Source organism: Sturnus vulgaris, chromosome 13 (genome assembly GCF_052056855.1).
Source record: "Sturnus vulgaris isolate bStuVul1 chromosome 13, bStuVul1.hap1, whole genome shotgun sequence".
Classification (NCBI taxonomy): Eukaryota; Metazoa; Chordata; class Aves; order Passeriformes; family Sturnidae; genus Sturnus; species Sturnus vulgaris.
This window is the reverse complement of record NC_142255.1, coordinates 8,060,341-8,073,274: the sequence shown is the minus strand read 5'-3', so window position 1 is coordinate 8,073,274 and position 12,934 is coordinate 8,060,341. Positions and strand designations below refer to the sequence as shown.

Here is a 12,934-nt window from a genome sequence, read left to right as displayed (position 1 = left end):
TAATTATCTCTTTGATAATACATAATCAGCAGAGCTTACGTAGTGTGCCAACAAATTTATGAGTATATTCCCTTGTGGGTAAAAATTAATTCTGCTATTTAAAAACATGGTAAAATAACAGAAATATGAGCCTAGAAAAGCCAAGAACATTAGGAATTGATAGAAAAGTAAGATTTATACATTATTAATTAAATAAGCTTGCTCCTTTAAAAAATCCAGTTTGGAAACCTGAGCAATCTACCCCGATGTATTATAAGGCTAGTCCACATATGCTGGGAACTGTAAAAGGAATCCAGAATACGTTTGTCCACGGGACAAATGCATTGTCTTTTTTCTTTTGGTGCTTAAATTAGATATGGTAGACTAATGACACTCATAACTGTGTTTTATTGTTGATTTGTTGGGGTTTTTTCCCAAAAATAATCTGCTCAAGTAGAGCCTTTTCCTTTTATTTTTCTGAATTACATTCAGAGAAGTTTGTTAGTTTTCATTCCTTCTTCGTCAAACTCCATGAAGCAAACGAGACTTGAAGAGAAAAAGAGAAGTTCCCAGTACCATAAATTCTTCATTTTCACGTCTGTATCTCCCTCTGTGACATCATCTCAGGTGCTGAGCAGCATTGCCTCACTTCATGCTTCCATCCAGGCTCTGCCATATCAGGAAGAAGAAGCAGGTCATGCTATGGCATATTTGGATGATGCCTGAGGACAATCATTAGCACATAGAATGCACATGATAAAATAAATGAAAAGTGCACATTTTAGTTTTGGTGAGACACTCAAATCATATTTTCCAATAAAGAGAAGTAGGCTTTAAAAATCCTGCTGACATCTTGTTAGTGATGCCACCATGGCCAGGCGTGGAGCCCTGGCCGGGCAGCCCGCATACCTCTTTGTGTCACACTCCTCCCCGTGCCACCGCATCGATGAGCATGAGCATGTGTACACACAGGGCTGGGGGTCCGCCAGATGCCTCCAGCTGTGCACACACAAACTTGTTCATGCAATTTGTGAGCACAAAGCCTCTAAAATGTTTAATAGTTGCATGCACCCTTCTATAATGTGTGTAATGTCCACAATCTGGCATTAGCATTTAATCCTAGTTTGGCCAGACTAAGTTCAATTCCAGGTGAATTTAGCCTATGCATTGTGTTTTCTGGTAATCACAACCACCTCTGATAGAAAGTAACCCCATTGACCTCTGTAGGCCCAGTAACAAGGTGATTCTCTAGTTTGTGCATGATCTGCTAAGAAATTCTGAGTCTTCTGCTTGCCTGGTATTTTGTGTTTTCCTTGACATGTACCGTGTTCAGTGTGAATGCTTGTGTTTCAGTGTTTTTTAAATGTTTATATTCTAGTGGTCGTAAATCTGGGGTTTGTATGTATCCCTGCAAAGGAGACAGTATAATTCCCTAGTGAAATGCATTTTCTGGAAAAATCTTTGCCTTTGATAGTGAAGTCTTAATTTGTTTACGAATATAGACATTGCAGTAAAATTAGCTTTTTAATTCCTGCTCTTCACATGAAGGAAAGCAATCACTTTAAGTGTATGAACTGTCTCAAAGTGTATCTGCCAGGGACACTAAGACATACAGAAGCAACAGAAGTTCTCTCAATGCAAAGTAATTCAAAATTAAATCAGTAAGTAGTCACAGTAAGTACTTAGAGTAATAAGTAAAATATGAGTGAGCTTCTCAGATTAGAAGAGTGCTACACACGATTGAGTATCTCCTAAAGGATGTGTGGTAATTCCCCCTTGTCACCTATTTCAGGTTCTTGTCAAAACCTGTAGTGAAGATCTTGCATTTTCTATGATTTTAACACACATAACCTCTAAGGCGATAAAGGATGGTCTAAGATTAAAACACAATAGATCATTGCATCTATTTCAGTTTGCTTTGCTGTAGAATTCCTGTCTAGTCTCATGTAAATTACCCAGTGTGCTGCAACAACTTCCTCTTGTCTCTGAAGTGTGATTAAAAGAACTGACCTGCTCCACCACAGTGCTCTGAAGCACCAGAGGAAAAATAAGTGCTGAACACTACTCATGCAGTTGAAAAATAGAAAATCACAAGTAGAAACAGCCCTGATTAAGTATTCTAAATGTGCAGTGTCCTCTGAAATTGTCAGAAGATCTGTACCTGACCTTCCTGCAGAACAGAGTCCACAAATTAAGGGTTATCATTGAAAATCATTCCTTAACACTTTGATGTAGACAGCTGAAAGATCTGGAACATCAGCTATTAATTCACATTCAGCTGTTGATCCTGGTGATCATCTATCATATCCCAGCATGGGCTGTAACTATTTTTCCTGAGTACAAAAGATCAGGGAGAGAAAAAAAATATTTTTTTATTTGAAAAAGAATCCATAGCAAATAAACAAGTTTACTGATCAATATCAATAGGGTACCTTTTTGATTAAATATCTAGGCATGGATCCTCATTCCTGTAAATGTAAAAATATATTTCTCTCCTGCATTAACTTTTTTCCTATGTTTAGAAAACCTGTATCAGAGCGTCAGAATGTGTTACTCTGTGCTTGAATTTTGTATGCCCTAATGGCTTTTAGAAACAGCAGTACTGAAATTTGGTAGAGTCCCTTCCCACATACTCTGTCAGTAGAATTGGCATGACAGTCTTTAAGCCATCTTTTTCAGTACTGGCTGCTCTAATTTTACATTGCATTATGGAAACATATGAAATATGGAAACAACTTCAGTGCAAATCGCAAAACAAAATACCAATAGTAGTGAAATGTACAAAAATAATAAAAATATGAAGGCATCTGCATTACTGTTAACATGAGCACTGACTTTTCCTTCATCCTTCTCTTGGTGTGCCTTGTTGAATACCACTGACCTGATAATTGTAGTTCTCTCCTTGTGACTGCCAACACAGTTTCCACAATCCCACAGAAAGTTATTTTTTCAGTGGCACAGTTTTGATTTCTAACAATATAAATATTCCATACTGTAATCAAAGATTTTTCCATTTTTTAAAATGGTAATTGTATTTCAAGGCCTACTAAAGCAATTCTGTGTCACAACAGGTGTTTCCACATTTGGTTTTCCATAGTGTAGTGTATCTTTGAACATAATTCCTAGTTCATTGATTGTAATGGAAACCTCAGAAACCTAGTTTATAAATCAAATATAATGTTATTTATCTCTTTGCAGTTGGATCCTGAAGCTAGTGTTGTTCTAAAAGAACTTCAGGTGAAACTTAGCAATGTATTGGATGAACTCAGTGTAACGTATGCTGCAAGGTAACAAACCCATTTTACTGCAAACCTAGAGGAATATTCCTGCTCAAAAAAATCTCCCTTTTGATGAAGTCTGGGTGGTTATTTGGATGTCCTGAGGCATGGCTTGCTTCTGCCCTGATGGAGTGGTGTGCATTTGTGTGTGTATGTGTTTAGGCTCCAAAACAAGTAACAGCAACCTCGCTGTAAAGACAACTGAATTTTGTTTGTGGGCATGAACATGTTACAGAAGTGAGGCTGATGGCTTTTGTTCTGCTTGTTGGAAAACAAAACTAAAAACCCTGCTTTTTTCTTGCCTGATGCTGTGTTAAACTTTCCTCTGTGACCATGTTTATGTTACTTCCTGAGACTGACAGCTTTTTCCAAGTGGCCTGCTTCAACCAGGGATGTCTGCCTGCGTTTAGCCTGCTTCAAGTGGTCATTGTGAATGGCATTCTTGGGTCATTTGCTTGCCTGTGGCTCTTCAAAAATTGTCTACTGAGCCTTACTCTCAAAACCTTTCATTAATCAGAGTGCACACTGCGGTCCTGAATGAGTATGGTGCTGTGCCTGCAGTGCTTGTGGTATAAGTAGCAAGTAACTTTTGCTTCAAATTAGAAGGAAATCTAAGAAAGAGGGATTAGTGCTGTAGTGGTGCTCATTAAGCAAAGTCTGTATTTGCTTATTTAATGCATGGATGGGCGGTGTGGGGGGACAGTCTGCATATTTCAGTGTGCAGAGTTTGCTGTATAGTCTTGCTGTACTTTTGCTCCCAGGCTCTACTTCTCGGATCATTGACAGTGCATGAATATTATTTCTTTCCAGGGCTTCTTTCTGAATGAGCCAACTAGGTTTCTGCAGCAGCAAACCCAGAATAACTCAGTGTAGGATATGCTCCAGATAGCTAGAACATTCCTCATGGGTCAGTTTACTGCTTGGGTCTGTGAGGTTAACAATGTTGGAAAGATGTCTAATGTCAAGAGAGGAACTGCATTGTTTTGGCTTTTGTTGGAGGAACAGGTCCCAAGAATTTCCATGAGCAATTCCACTAGCTGCCTCATGTTGTTTTTATCTAGGGCTTTAAAGTGTGTAGGTAAGTGTACTTCCAATTGCATTTGGAAACATTTCTGACTTTTCCAGTGATTTCACATGGAGGTTTGCATTCTCTTTTTAGCCATGTCACTGGAACAACTGATTGCTTCTTTTGTTTCACAGTAAATTCTCTTTCACTTTCCTCAAGTTTTGCCAATTTATCTTTTTACCTAAACAGGCCTTGTATATTTTTTGACCTCTGTTTTGCATTGCTGTTCATAAACTAATCCTAAACCATTTCAATCCATCACAAATGAACCCATAAACCAAGTTACTGTGTGTGCAGAGACTCTTCCTACCTCTCACCTGATGACTGATTAATTGCTGTTCTGCTTTGTGTCAATATGTTATCCAAAGATTATCACATCAATAGCACTTTAAGACTGTCAGGCACTCAACCAGATCAGTTAGGAAACAGAACAGTTTTCAGAAAAGCTGAGCAGGTACAAACTTGAGGAGGAAGGATGAGTTCACAGTCACCTTGAAGTGAAAAGGATTCCTCCCAGGAGAAAGAGTCTGAGTACTTCTAAGCAAGGGGGTTTTTTGAAGAAGGATATCTTAAACAATCCAAATGTTTTAACTCTGTGTAGTTGCAAAGAAGTAACAAACCTTCTGATAGCACTGACTGTGAAATCTGGCAAAAGTCCAATTGAGCCCAAAAAGGCAGAATCAGTTGCAGTTTTTTTATTTTACCTCAAGAATAACATTAAAGCTTGGTTCCTATTAACCATCAAGAGAAAAATCATCACCTGTTTGTATCGGTCTTTCAGACCAAAAATAAAATCTTCAGAAGTTGTTCCTAGCTGGTAGTCAATCCCATCTAACCTATAGATTCTGATACATATTTTGCTTTCAGAAAATAAATATTTGGCACACCTACAAGGGTATGAAAATTGTGGCAGAATGGAAGCAAGGCAGGGAAAAGAAAAAACATGGCATGAATTACTTATATGAGCTATGATCCTCAGTAGGACTTATTTTCAGACTGTAACACCACACTATCTTCAATTTTGAACATCGTGTCATTGCAGAAAATATTGAAGTCCTGTTGCACCATCATCCACCTGGTCCAAAATCATCATTATTGTTTTCTCTCCCGGAATTCTTTCATTCTCCCTTTTTTTTTTTCATCCTGTAGTTTCCAGTTTGTTATTGAAGATTGTGTAAGACAAATGAGCAATGAACTGAATCAAATGAGAGGAAATGGGAATGCAGCAGCCAATAAGAACAGCGCAGCCATTGATGCTGAGATTGTGCTTCGACCTCTCATGGATTCTCTGGACAAAACGTGAGTGTGGCAAACTGGTTTGTGTGGCAGGGAGAGTGGTTTGTGTGGCAGACTGGGAACTGGATGCTGCAGTCAGGCACACTTGGTTTTACTCTGAAGCACCGTTGATACCTGGAAGCACTCTATAGTATTTTTAATATTTCTAGTATTCACTGTGTGCAGAATCCCATGCCTAACCTGCTTACTTACACTGAGCAATTTTTACATAAGTTACAGGCTTGTCTTTCCATGTCTTGTCATGTTTTGAGTCATTGAAAATGAGCCAGTGCACGGTCTCTCATCCACAGGCTGTGTTATGGAGATTGTGCTGAACAGAAGAACAAAAGTAATTCCCATACTGAAATTGTCTGACAATTGTTCTAGGCTTGTACCTAATGTCCCACTGCTCGTTGATATGCACTTCTGTGTCACCAAAAACCAGGTCATCATCTAAACAGCAGCTTGAGTTTTTTTATATTTGGTAAAATACAAAGTTTTGAGAAGAGCCTCCAAACTCATTCTGGCCTCTGTAAATAAGCATAACTTATGCTATCATCATTCAGCAGTGGCAAGTTCTGAAAGGCCATGTGCAGCACAGGCACATCTGTAAGCACATTGATGTCCTTGATGCTTGTCAAACACCAGCAGCCTTTTGTTCGAAGTGGCTGTGAGGACAAGCAGCCTGGCACTGATCCTGGACTCGAGGTCTACAGCCCAAGTTACCCCTTTGGTTCCTTATGGGTTTTCCCAGCCAGAAATTTTCATAATGAAGATGGAAAAGGTGCTCCAAATATTTAATTCTACTGTAAGTAATAGATTGCAAGATTGATCAGACATGTCAGTACATAGAAATAAATGCTTCCAAACAGTAGCTGAGAATTTGCATTAGCTGTCAGCAACCAGTTCTACGTCCCAGTGGAAATTCAAAAGAAGAGAGATAGTTGCTCTTTATTTTTAAGACATAAACAAATTATGTACTAAAACTTTAATTTAGGGGCGTGGGAGTGCTAAATTGTATCATTCATCAAACTTTATAACTCATCATGATTTCGCATTTTCAATAAATATGCATCAGTGATATACTAAGCATTAAATTAGATACTGGAGATTTATGAGTTTGTAATCTGCAAGTCTTTTTATCAAAAATATTGACTGACAGTATTGCAAAATAATTTAGCTACTGAGAAATTTTTATTAGTAAAGAAAATATAAATCTTAATGGCTATTAATCTAAGCATAATAGAGCACCTCTGAAGCCTTAATGCTAGTTTTGGTGACTGGTTTGTGGTTTTGTTTTATTCCAGTTTAAGTGTCTCTGCAAAAATCTGTGAGAAGACAGTTCTGAAACGGGTTTTGAAAGAGCTCTGGAAGTTAGTCTTAAACAAAATAGAAAAACAAATTGTACTTCCACCACTGACAGACCAAACCGTGAGTGTTGCAGAGTAATTCTCAGTTGCTATAAAGGATTGTAATAACGTGCCTGATCCAGTGTTGCCAAGGGGTGTGACACTGTCCTGTTTGTACCTTGACCACAGGGATAACTCCTGGGCTGCAGTGTGTTGTTTCTGGTGTCTCAGAGTTGTGCAGCCAGCTTGCTCTTAGGTGGTGAGGAAGACTTCACTCCTTCATTTACTGCCTGCCCCAACGCAGGGCAGCTTTTATTCATTCATTCATGTGAAGGAATGCAGTCATGTCTCTCATACAAGGGGTTTAAAATCTGGTTTCTCAGTGCCACTGTGCACAGTAACATGAAGAGTGTTCCTTGCCCTTCCTAGTCACATCAGAAATTCAATCACCTCCATTTCTGTGGAGCCAGGGATGCCCCATCCCATCCTCCAGCCCTGCCTGCTGTGCCGTTCCTCGTCTTGAAGCAGCACTTAATTAACATCAGGAAGCTTAAGCCAAATATAGCACTAAAGATTTGGGGTATTTTAATAGCAGACTTGACAGGAGGTCCTCTTTGGGCAGAGCTGCATTTCCAGCCCGGCAGGAAGAGGGAAGGGAGCTGTGCAGACACACTGCAAGCTGCACAGGAGACTCCTGTGGGGCATGGCCTGATGTGAACTCTGGTGGCTGAGCCGAGGGCAACAGTGAAATCGGATCCTGTCAAAGGATCAACAAAGAGAGCCTGGCTTGGAGGTCTTTTCATAATTGCTTTTTTGCGTTTTTTGGTGGGTGTTGTTTTGGTGGGGGTTTTTTTTGGGGGGGTGGTTGTTTTGTTTTTCTTAATGAGGGATTGGGATAACATAACTGTTAATTCTTCTTGGTTTCAATCTTGTTTAAAATAAATTGACCATTTTATGACAAGATAACCATGATGTTGCCACAGTGTGCCTTTGGTAACTTTGCTGTTACACATCCCATGGTACCACTTCAGCTGCTAAAAAGCTATTGGTCAGGGCCCATAAGTTAAAGGCATATCATTAAATTATATTATAATATATTGAAGATGCATGAAAGAATATTGCTGGACAGGCAGGATAAACTCTGCTATAAAATGTATAAATCGTGCAGAGTAATGAATTTCCTGAACTATTAAAAATTCTATTCTGATTGTGTCCAGGACTCCAGTCACTGAATTTGTTCATATTTACTGTCATGACCTTGTTAACTATGCATAATTAGAAACAACTTCTCTTTCAATAAGTTTCAAATTTACATTTCTGAGATCTTTAATCTGCTTTTCAAACTTTCTGTGCAAATTTTATCTGCAAATACATAGGTAGCATTTCAATTGGGTAACTGCATTTTCTATCACATGTTAGGAGCATTTATAAGCTTTATGCAGGACCAATTATTCATAGGACAATCTGTGTAGAGGTGAGTTTCTTTAGTGGTAGCCTCTATATAGAGTGTTTCTGGTAGGCATCATGAACTATTTCCAATTTTTTTGGTACTTCTGTTTACTATTGAAAGCATAATTAAAGAAAATCACTGAAAAGTAGGATACTGTGAGAGATTTTCTAGCCCTGAATATTTCTTTCTGTTTGAGGGTGAGAGGCACAGGCATTTGAAACGGGGTATATTTTTTCACTTTTTTATATATATATATATATATACATATATATATATGCACATATTTATCTTACCATTCTCGCTACTAAAAAATAATGAAGATTTAAGCTGTAGCTCTAGATTACATTTTCTTCAATTGAAGCATTTAGGAAGCAAAATTATTTCTGGAAAATGAAACTTGGAACAGAAAGTCTAATGAAAAATTAGTCCAGTATAAATTGGACGAACATTTTTTCTGAAATCCAGATAATCAGAACTATGTCTTGCTGAACTCCATGTAACTGCACTGGTAATTATGTTGATTGGAGTGATAAAAGATATGAGGATGGAATTACAGTAGGATTCTGTTTGTCTGAGACAAATGTGTAGGCATTGGCCTTTGGTGTCATGCCAGTGTTTGGCTATTGTAAAATACTGCTTTAACTTCATAACACTTCAGTATCTTTTCTTTCAAAAAAGGCTTTGGCTCGCAGTACATCGTTGTGCTGTGTTTTACTTAGCTGAGGTTTCCTGCTACACAGGCTTTTGCAGGTTCCTCGGGGCTGCTCACTTCCCAGTGTGATTGTTCATGTTAGCACAGCACCTGAGAGCTGCAGTTATGGACAAACATCTCACTGATACACACTGAGAATAATCACAGCCTTAGCTTTCAGTATTAAACACAAAATGAGACAGCAGCAAGGAGAACACAAAACCACTCTCAGCAGAAAGTGCAATATTTGTATCAGCTGTAGGATACTGGAGGGAATCTTGCTGCAGGCATTCAACCACTTGGCCTTATCAACTGAATGAAAATGTGTCTCCTGTGCACCTGAAACTTTTATTTAGCTTTGCAAAACGATGACTTTGGCCAATGTCCTAGCAGAAAATAAGATTGTGTTGACATAAAAAGAAAGCATGCTGTTATGAGTCTGTTTCCTTAATTTTCAATGTGATTACAGGGGCCCCAGATGATATTCAGTGCAGCCAAAGACCTTGGACAACTGTCAAAACTCAAGGTAATGGAGCCAGATGAAGCTGTGAAGGGTTTGCACTAACAAAAAAAAAGGAGAAAATATTAGTGACTGTGAGGCCAAACCTCATACCTCATTCTTGTTCTTATATAGTATCATAAGTTGAATATGGCAGTAACTACTCACAGGTGAATAATTATTGTACAGTTTCATGAAAACCAAGTTATGAAGAGAAGACTCTATGCTTACATGGTAAGTGATCAGTACATGGGTCAAGAAGACATCATTCCCATATTGCACAAGTAGGCCTTACAACCATTAAACATCACCAAAAAAATAAAAAAAATAAATTAAAAAAATTAAAAAAAAAATTAAAAAAAAAAAGTAAAGAAAAATCTTTGCTTCTGTAGCCAGTTCCCAACTCTGAAAAAGCCCTTAAGTTGAGAATACCAGTAATTTTCTTTCTGTGGGCTATTTATGAGCATTGAAACACAGTATATACCTCTGCAGTAAAATCTTCAGCACTTCAGTGCTGGAGGCCACTTGATGGACAGCAGAGACATTTGATACTGATGTCAGTAGCTTGCCAGTCAATTCTGTCATTATTATTTCAGATTTGTACAGAAATGTGGTATTTGGGGCCCTCTATGAATGACTTTTCAGTTTGCTAGATGAGTTAAAATATTACCTAAGTAAATCACAGACTGCTTATTTAGGCAAAGATTTAACAGGAGTGTAGTCACTCTATGTGTAACATGTTCTAATAGGAACTCCCCTTTATTTTAAACATACGGCATTAACAAACATCTCTTAAACTTTCAGGTTTATTAATAAAATTAATTACTGCTACATCATCTAAAATAATTATTTTAAGCTAAAATTTCACCTTCCCCCCATCGCCCAAAAGAGAGAAATAATGCACCTTAGGAAAAGAAGTAATGCTCAGTATTAAATAGTGGATCTGGTTCTCTTCAGTCTATGTTTTCAAGAAACAACACCATTGCTCCGGGTTATAATTTGTTGTGAAAGGATTCTGAATTAATCCCTGTTAATCATAGTCCTTGGGGGGCATTTGGCAGATGTTTGTTTGTTTTGCAGAGAACAGATATTCACAATATTGTCTCTCTTTCAAAACCAAGTGCAGTCTTGTCTTGCTTTGCAGGACCATGTGATCCGAGAGGAAGCCAAAAGCCTGACCCTGCGGCAGTGTGCAATAATGGACGTGGCCCTGCTTACTATAAAGGTGCAGCTTCTGTGCTTTTCTGCTCTGGGCTGGAATGCCCAACAGTGACTGATTGCTGTTTAGATAAAAGACTGGACACTTCCCTACAGTCTTCATGGATTTGCTTTCTGAAGTCAAAAGTAGTCATTAGGAATATTTAATATATTATTAATTAACATATTATAATTTAATTTGCTTATCAGTCTTTTTCACATTGGCTGGATTATTACTTGATGTAAGTAACTTAAAAGTAATCAGTGTCTATAATAACAGCATATTTTCCTGTCTGCTGGGAAGAGACAGCACATCAGGAAGGTAAGGAGGCAGCTAGTGAAGTATAAAATTGAAGATATAAGTAAGAGAAAATACTTATGATCAAGTGGTTTGCAATAAAAGTCTTCAAGGCAAGCAAAAAGCAACAGAGAGGGCTACCAATTGCCATTTTTGTATTTGTAGTGCAATTGACATTTCTTTCAGAAATAAAAATAATTGGGGATTAATAATGTTGTGGAAACAAATCGAAAAATGGAACAAATTGTAAGTATGCTCCTAAAGTAAGCGTGTGAAGTAAAGTATGTGAATCTAATCATTTTCCTTTCAAAATGTTTATTCTAAACAAATAGAATCTGGGGAAAAAAATAAACTCCAACCCTTGCCTAAATTTCCAGTGGTTAAACTCTTACAGATGGATAGAAAGGTGTTGGCCATTTTACTAAAAACATCTAGATTAGGAGGAAAAATATTAAATAGGAAAAATCCCTTTTCTAATTCAGCATCCTTATATCTGTGTGCTAAATTATAATAGTTAATTCATAGCATTCATTAACTGAGCTGAAGAATGCTTCCTGAGAAACCTCTTTTCAAATTGTAAGGCAATGCCTGTGTGCATTATAACTGCCTGTATTTAAAAGCTAATATGGCAAAATCATTTCCAAAATACTTAACAAATAACCTTGATCATGCAGAAATTGGGCTTACACTGGTAAAAAGTGAAAGAAGACAAACTTTATGAGTTAACTCAAGAAAAAAAAGACTGCTATATTTATTTGGGAATGTACTTCATAAGTTTAATGATCAAAATATAAAATTTTTTGGTAATGCTTAGTAAATGCAGTTTATTTAAAGCAGAAATCATGGTTACCCAGATAAGGATAGGAGAATGGTAAAAATGGCATGTCGTGTGTGTTCAGAAATGGGTTAGCTGATTATGCTAAGGAAGGGCTTTTCAGGGAAGAGTACCTCTACTTACAGTCTTTTTTATTTTTCCTTTCATTTAATTCACTGAGAAATAATCATAATTTAATTGTGGATGGTGTTAGTAATCCTTTGACAAATATAAAGTAAAGGAATATTTTTTAATTTTAAATATATATAGTATAGCATCAGTCTTTGTATTCTGTAAAAAGAACCATAGCAATTTATATATATACATATATATAAAATTATTTAATATTTTTCAGCTTAATTTGGAATTTACAGTTAGGAGACGTGGCTTTCTGGCCTCAGACTGAGTTCTCTGCTACCTCATTATGTCAGCCCAGGGACAATGTTCATTGATAATACTGTCCTAGTTGCCACTGTACACCCAGAGACCTCTACAAAGAGAATCCAGCACCCAAAGGGGCTTGTGTGGCCCTTGGCAGGTTTGGGCTGAGACTGCAGTGGCTCCAGCACTGATTTCCATACCCTTGACCTCTGCCCCTTGCATTTGTCAGCGTGACTTTCAAACCTCTTGGGTCACCTACAAACCTTGAAACTGCTCAGAGAGGAGCAGGAGTAGCAGGGGAAAGATTTCAAGGTTCTGTCTCTAAGGAACAGATCCAGCTGACTCTGTAAAACCCTGTTTACTCATTTTTCTATACTCAGTTCCATGCAGTAATGATACGTTCACACTGCTGGTTTTGCTTCCAAAATTTACCATCTTTGGGAAAAACAAAAAAAAATTTCAAAACTCAGGAAAACAAGGGTCAGGTGTCTTTGTTTCATTATATGTTTGTTAGCTTTCATGGAGCTTTCAGCCATGTGTAGCTGCTGCTGCAGATAACGTTTTACTGGGAGACACAAATTCAAAAAAATTGTCCCAATAGCAAGAAATATTAACAGATTTTAACACTTGCTTATAAATTGATTATGATTCTTAGTG

At 37.6% G+C, this 12,934-nt stretch overlaps 1 protein-coding gene across 1 annotated transcript in view; it reads left to right on the top strand.

The window, feature by feature from the left end:
- The window catches only part of UNC13C (unc-13 homolog C), a 123,258-nt gene that overhangs the window by 97,741 nt on the left and 12,583 nt on the right, over window positions 1-12,934 (top strand). Inside the window, exons 24-28 of the mRNA XM_088172513.1 lie at window positions 3,178-3,266; window positions 5,473-5,622; window positions 6,906-7,029; window positions 9,558-9,614; window positions 10,732-10,812. Coding sequence (XP_088028639.1) covers window positions 3,178-3,266; window positions 5,473-5,622; window positions 6,906-7,029; window positions 9,558-9,614; window positions 10,732-10,812 — 501 coding nt within the window. The remainder of the gene's footprint in view (window positions 1-3,177; window positions 3,267-5,472; window positions 5,623-6,905; window positions 7,030-9,557; window positions 9,615-10,731; window positions 10,813-12,934) is intronic.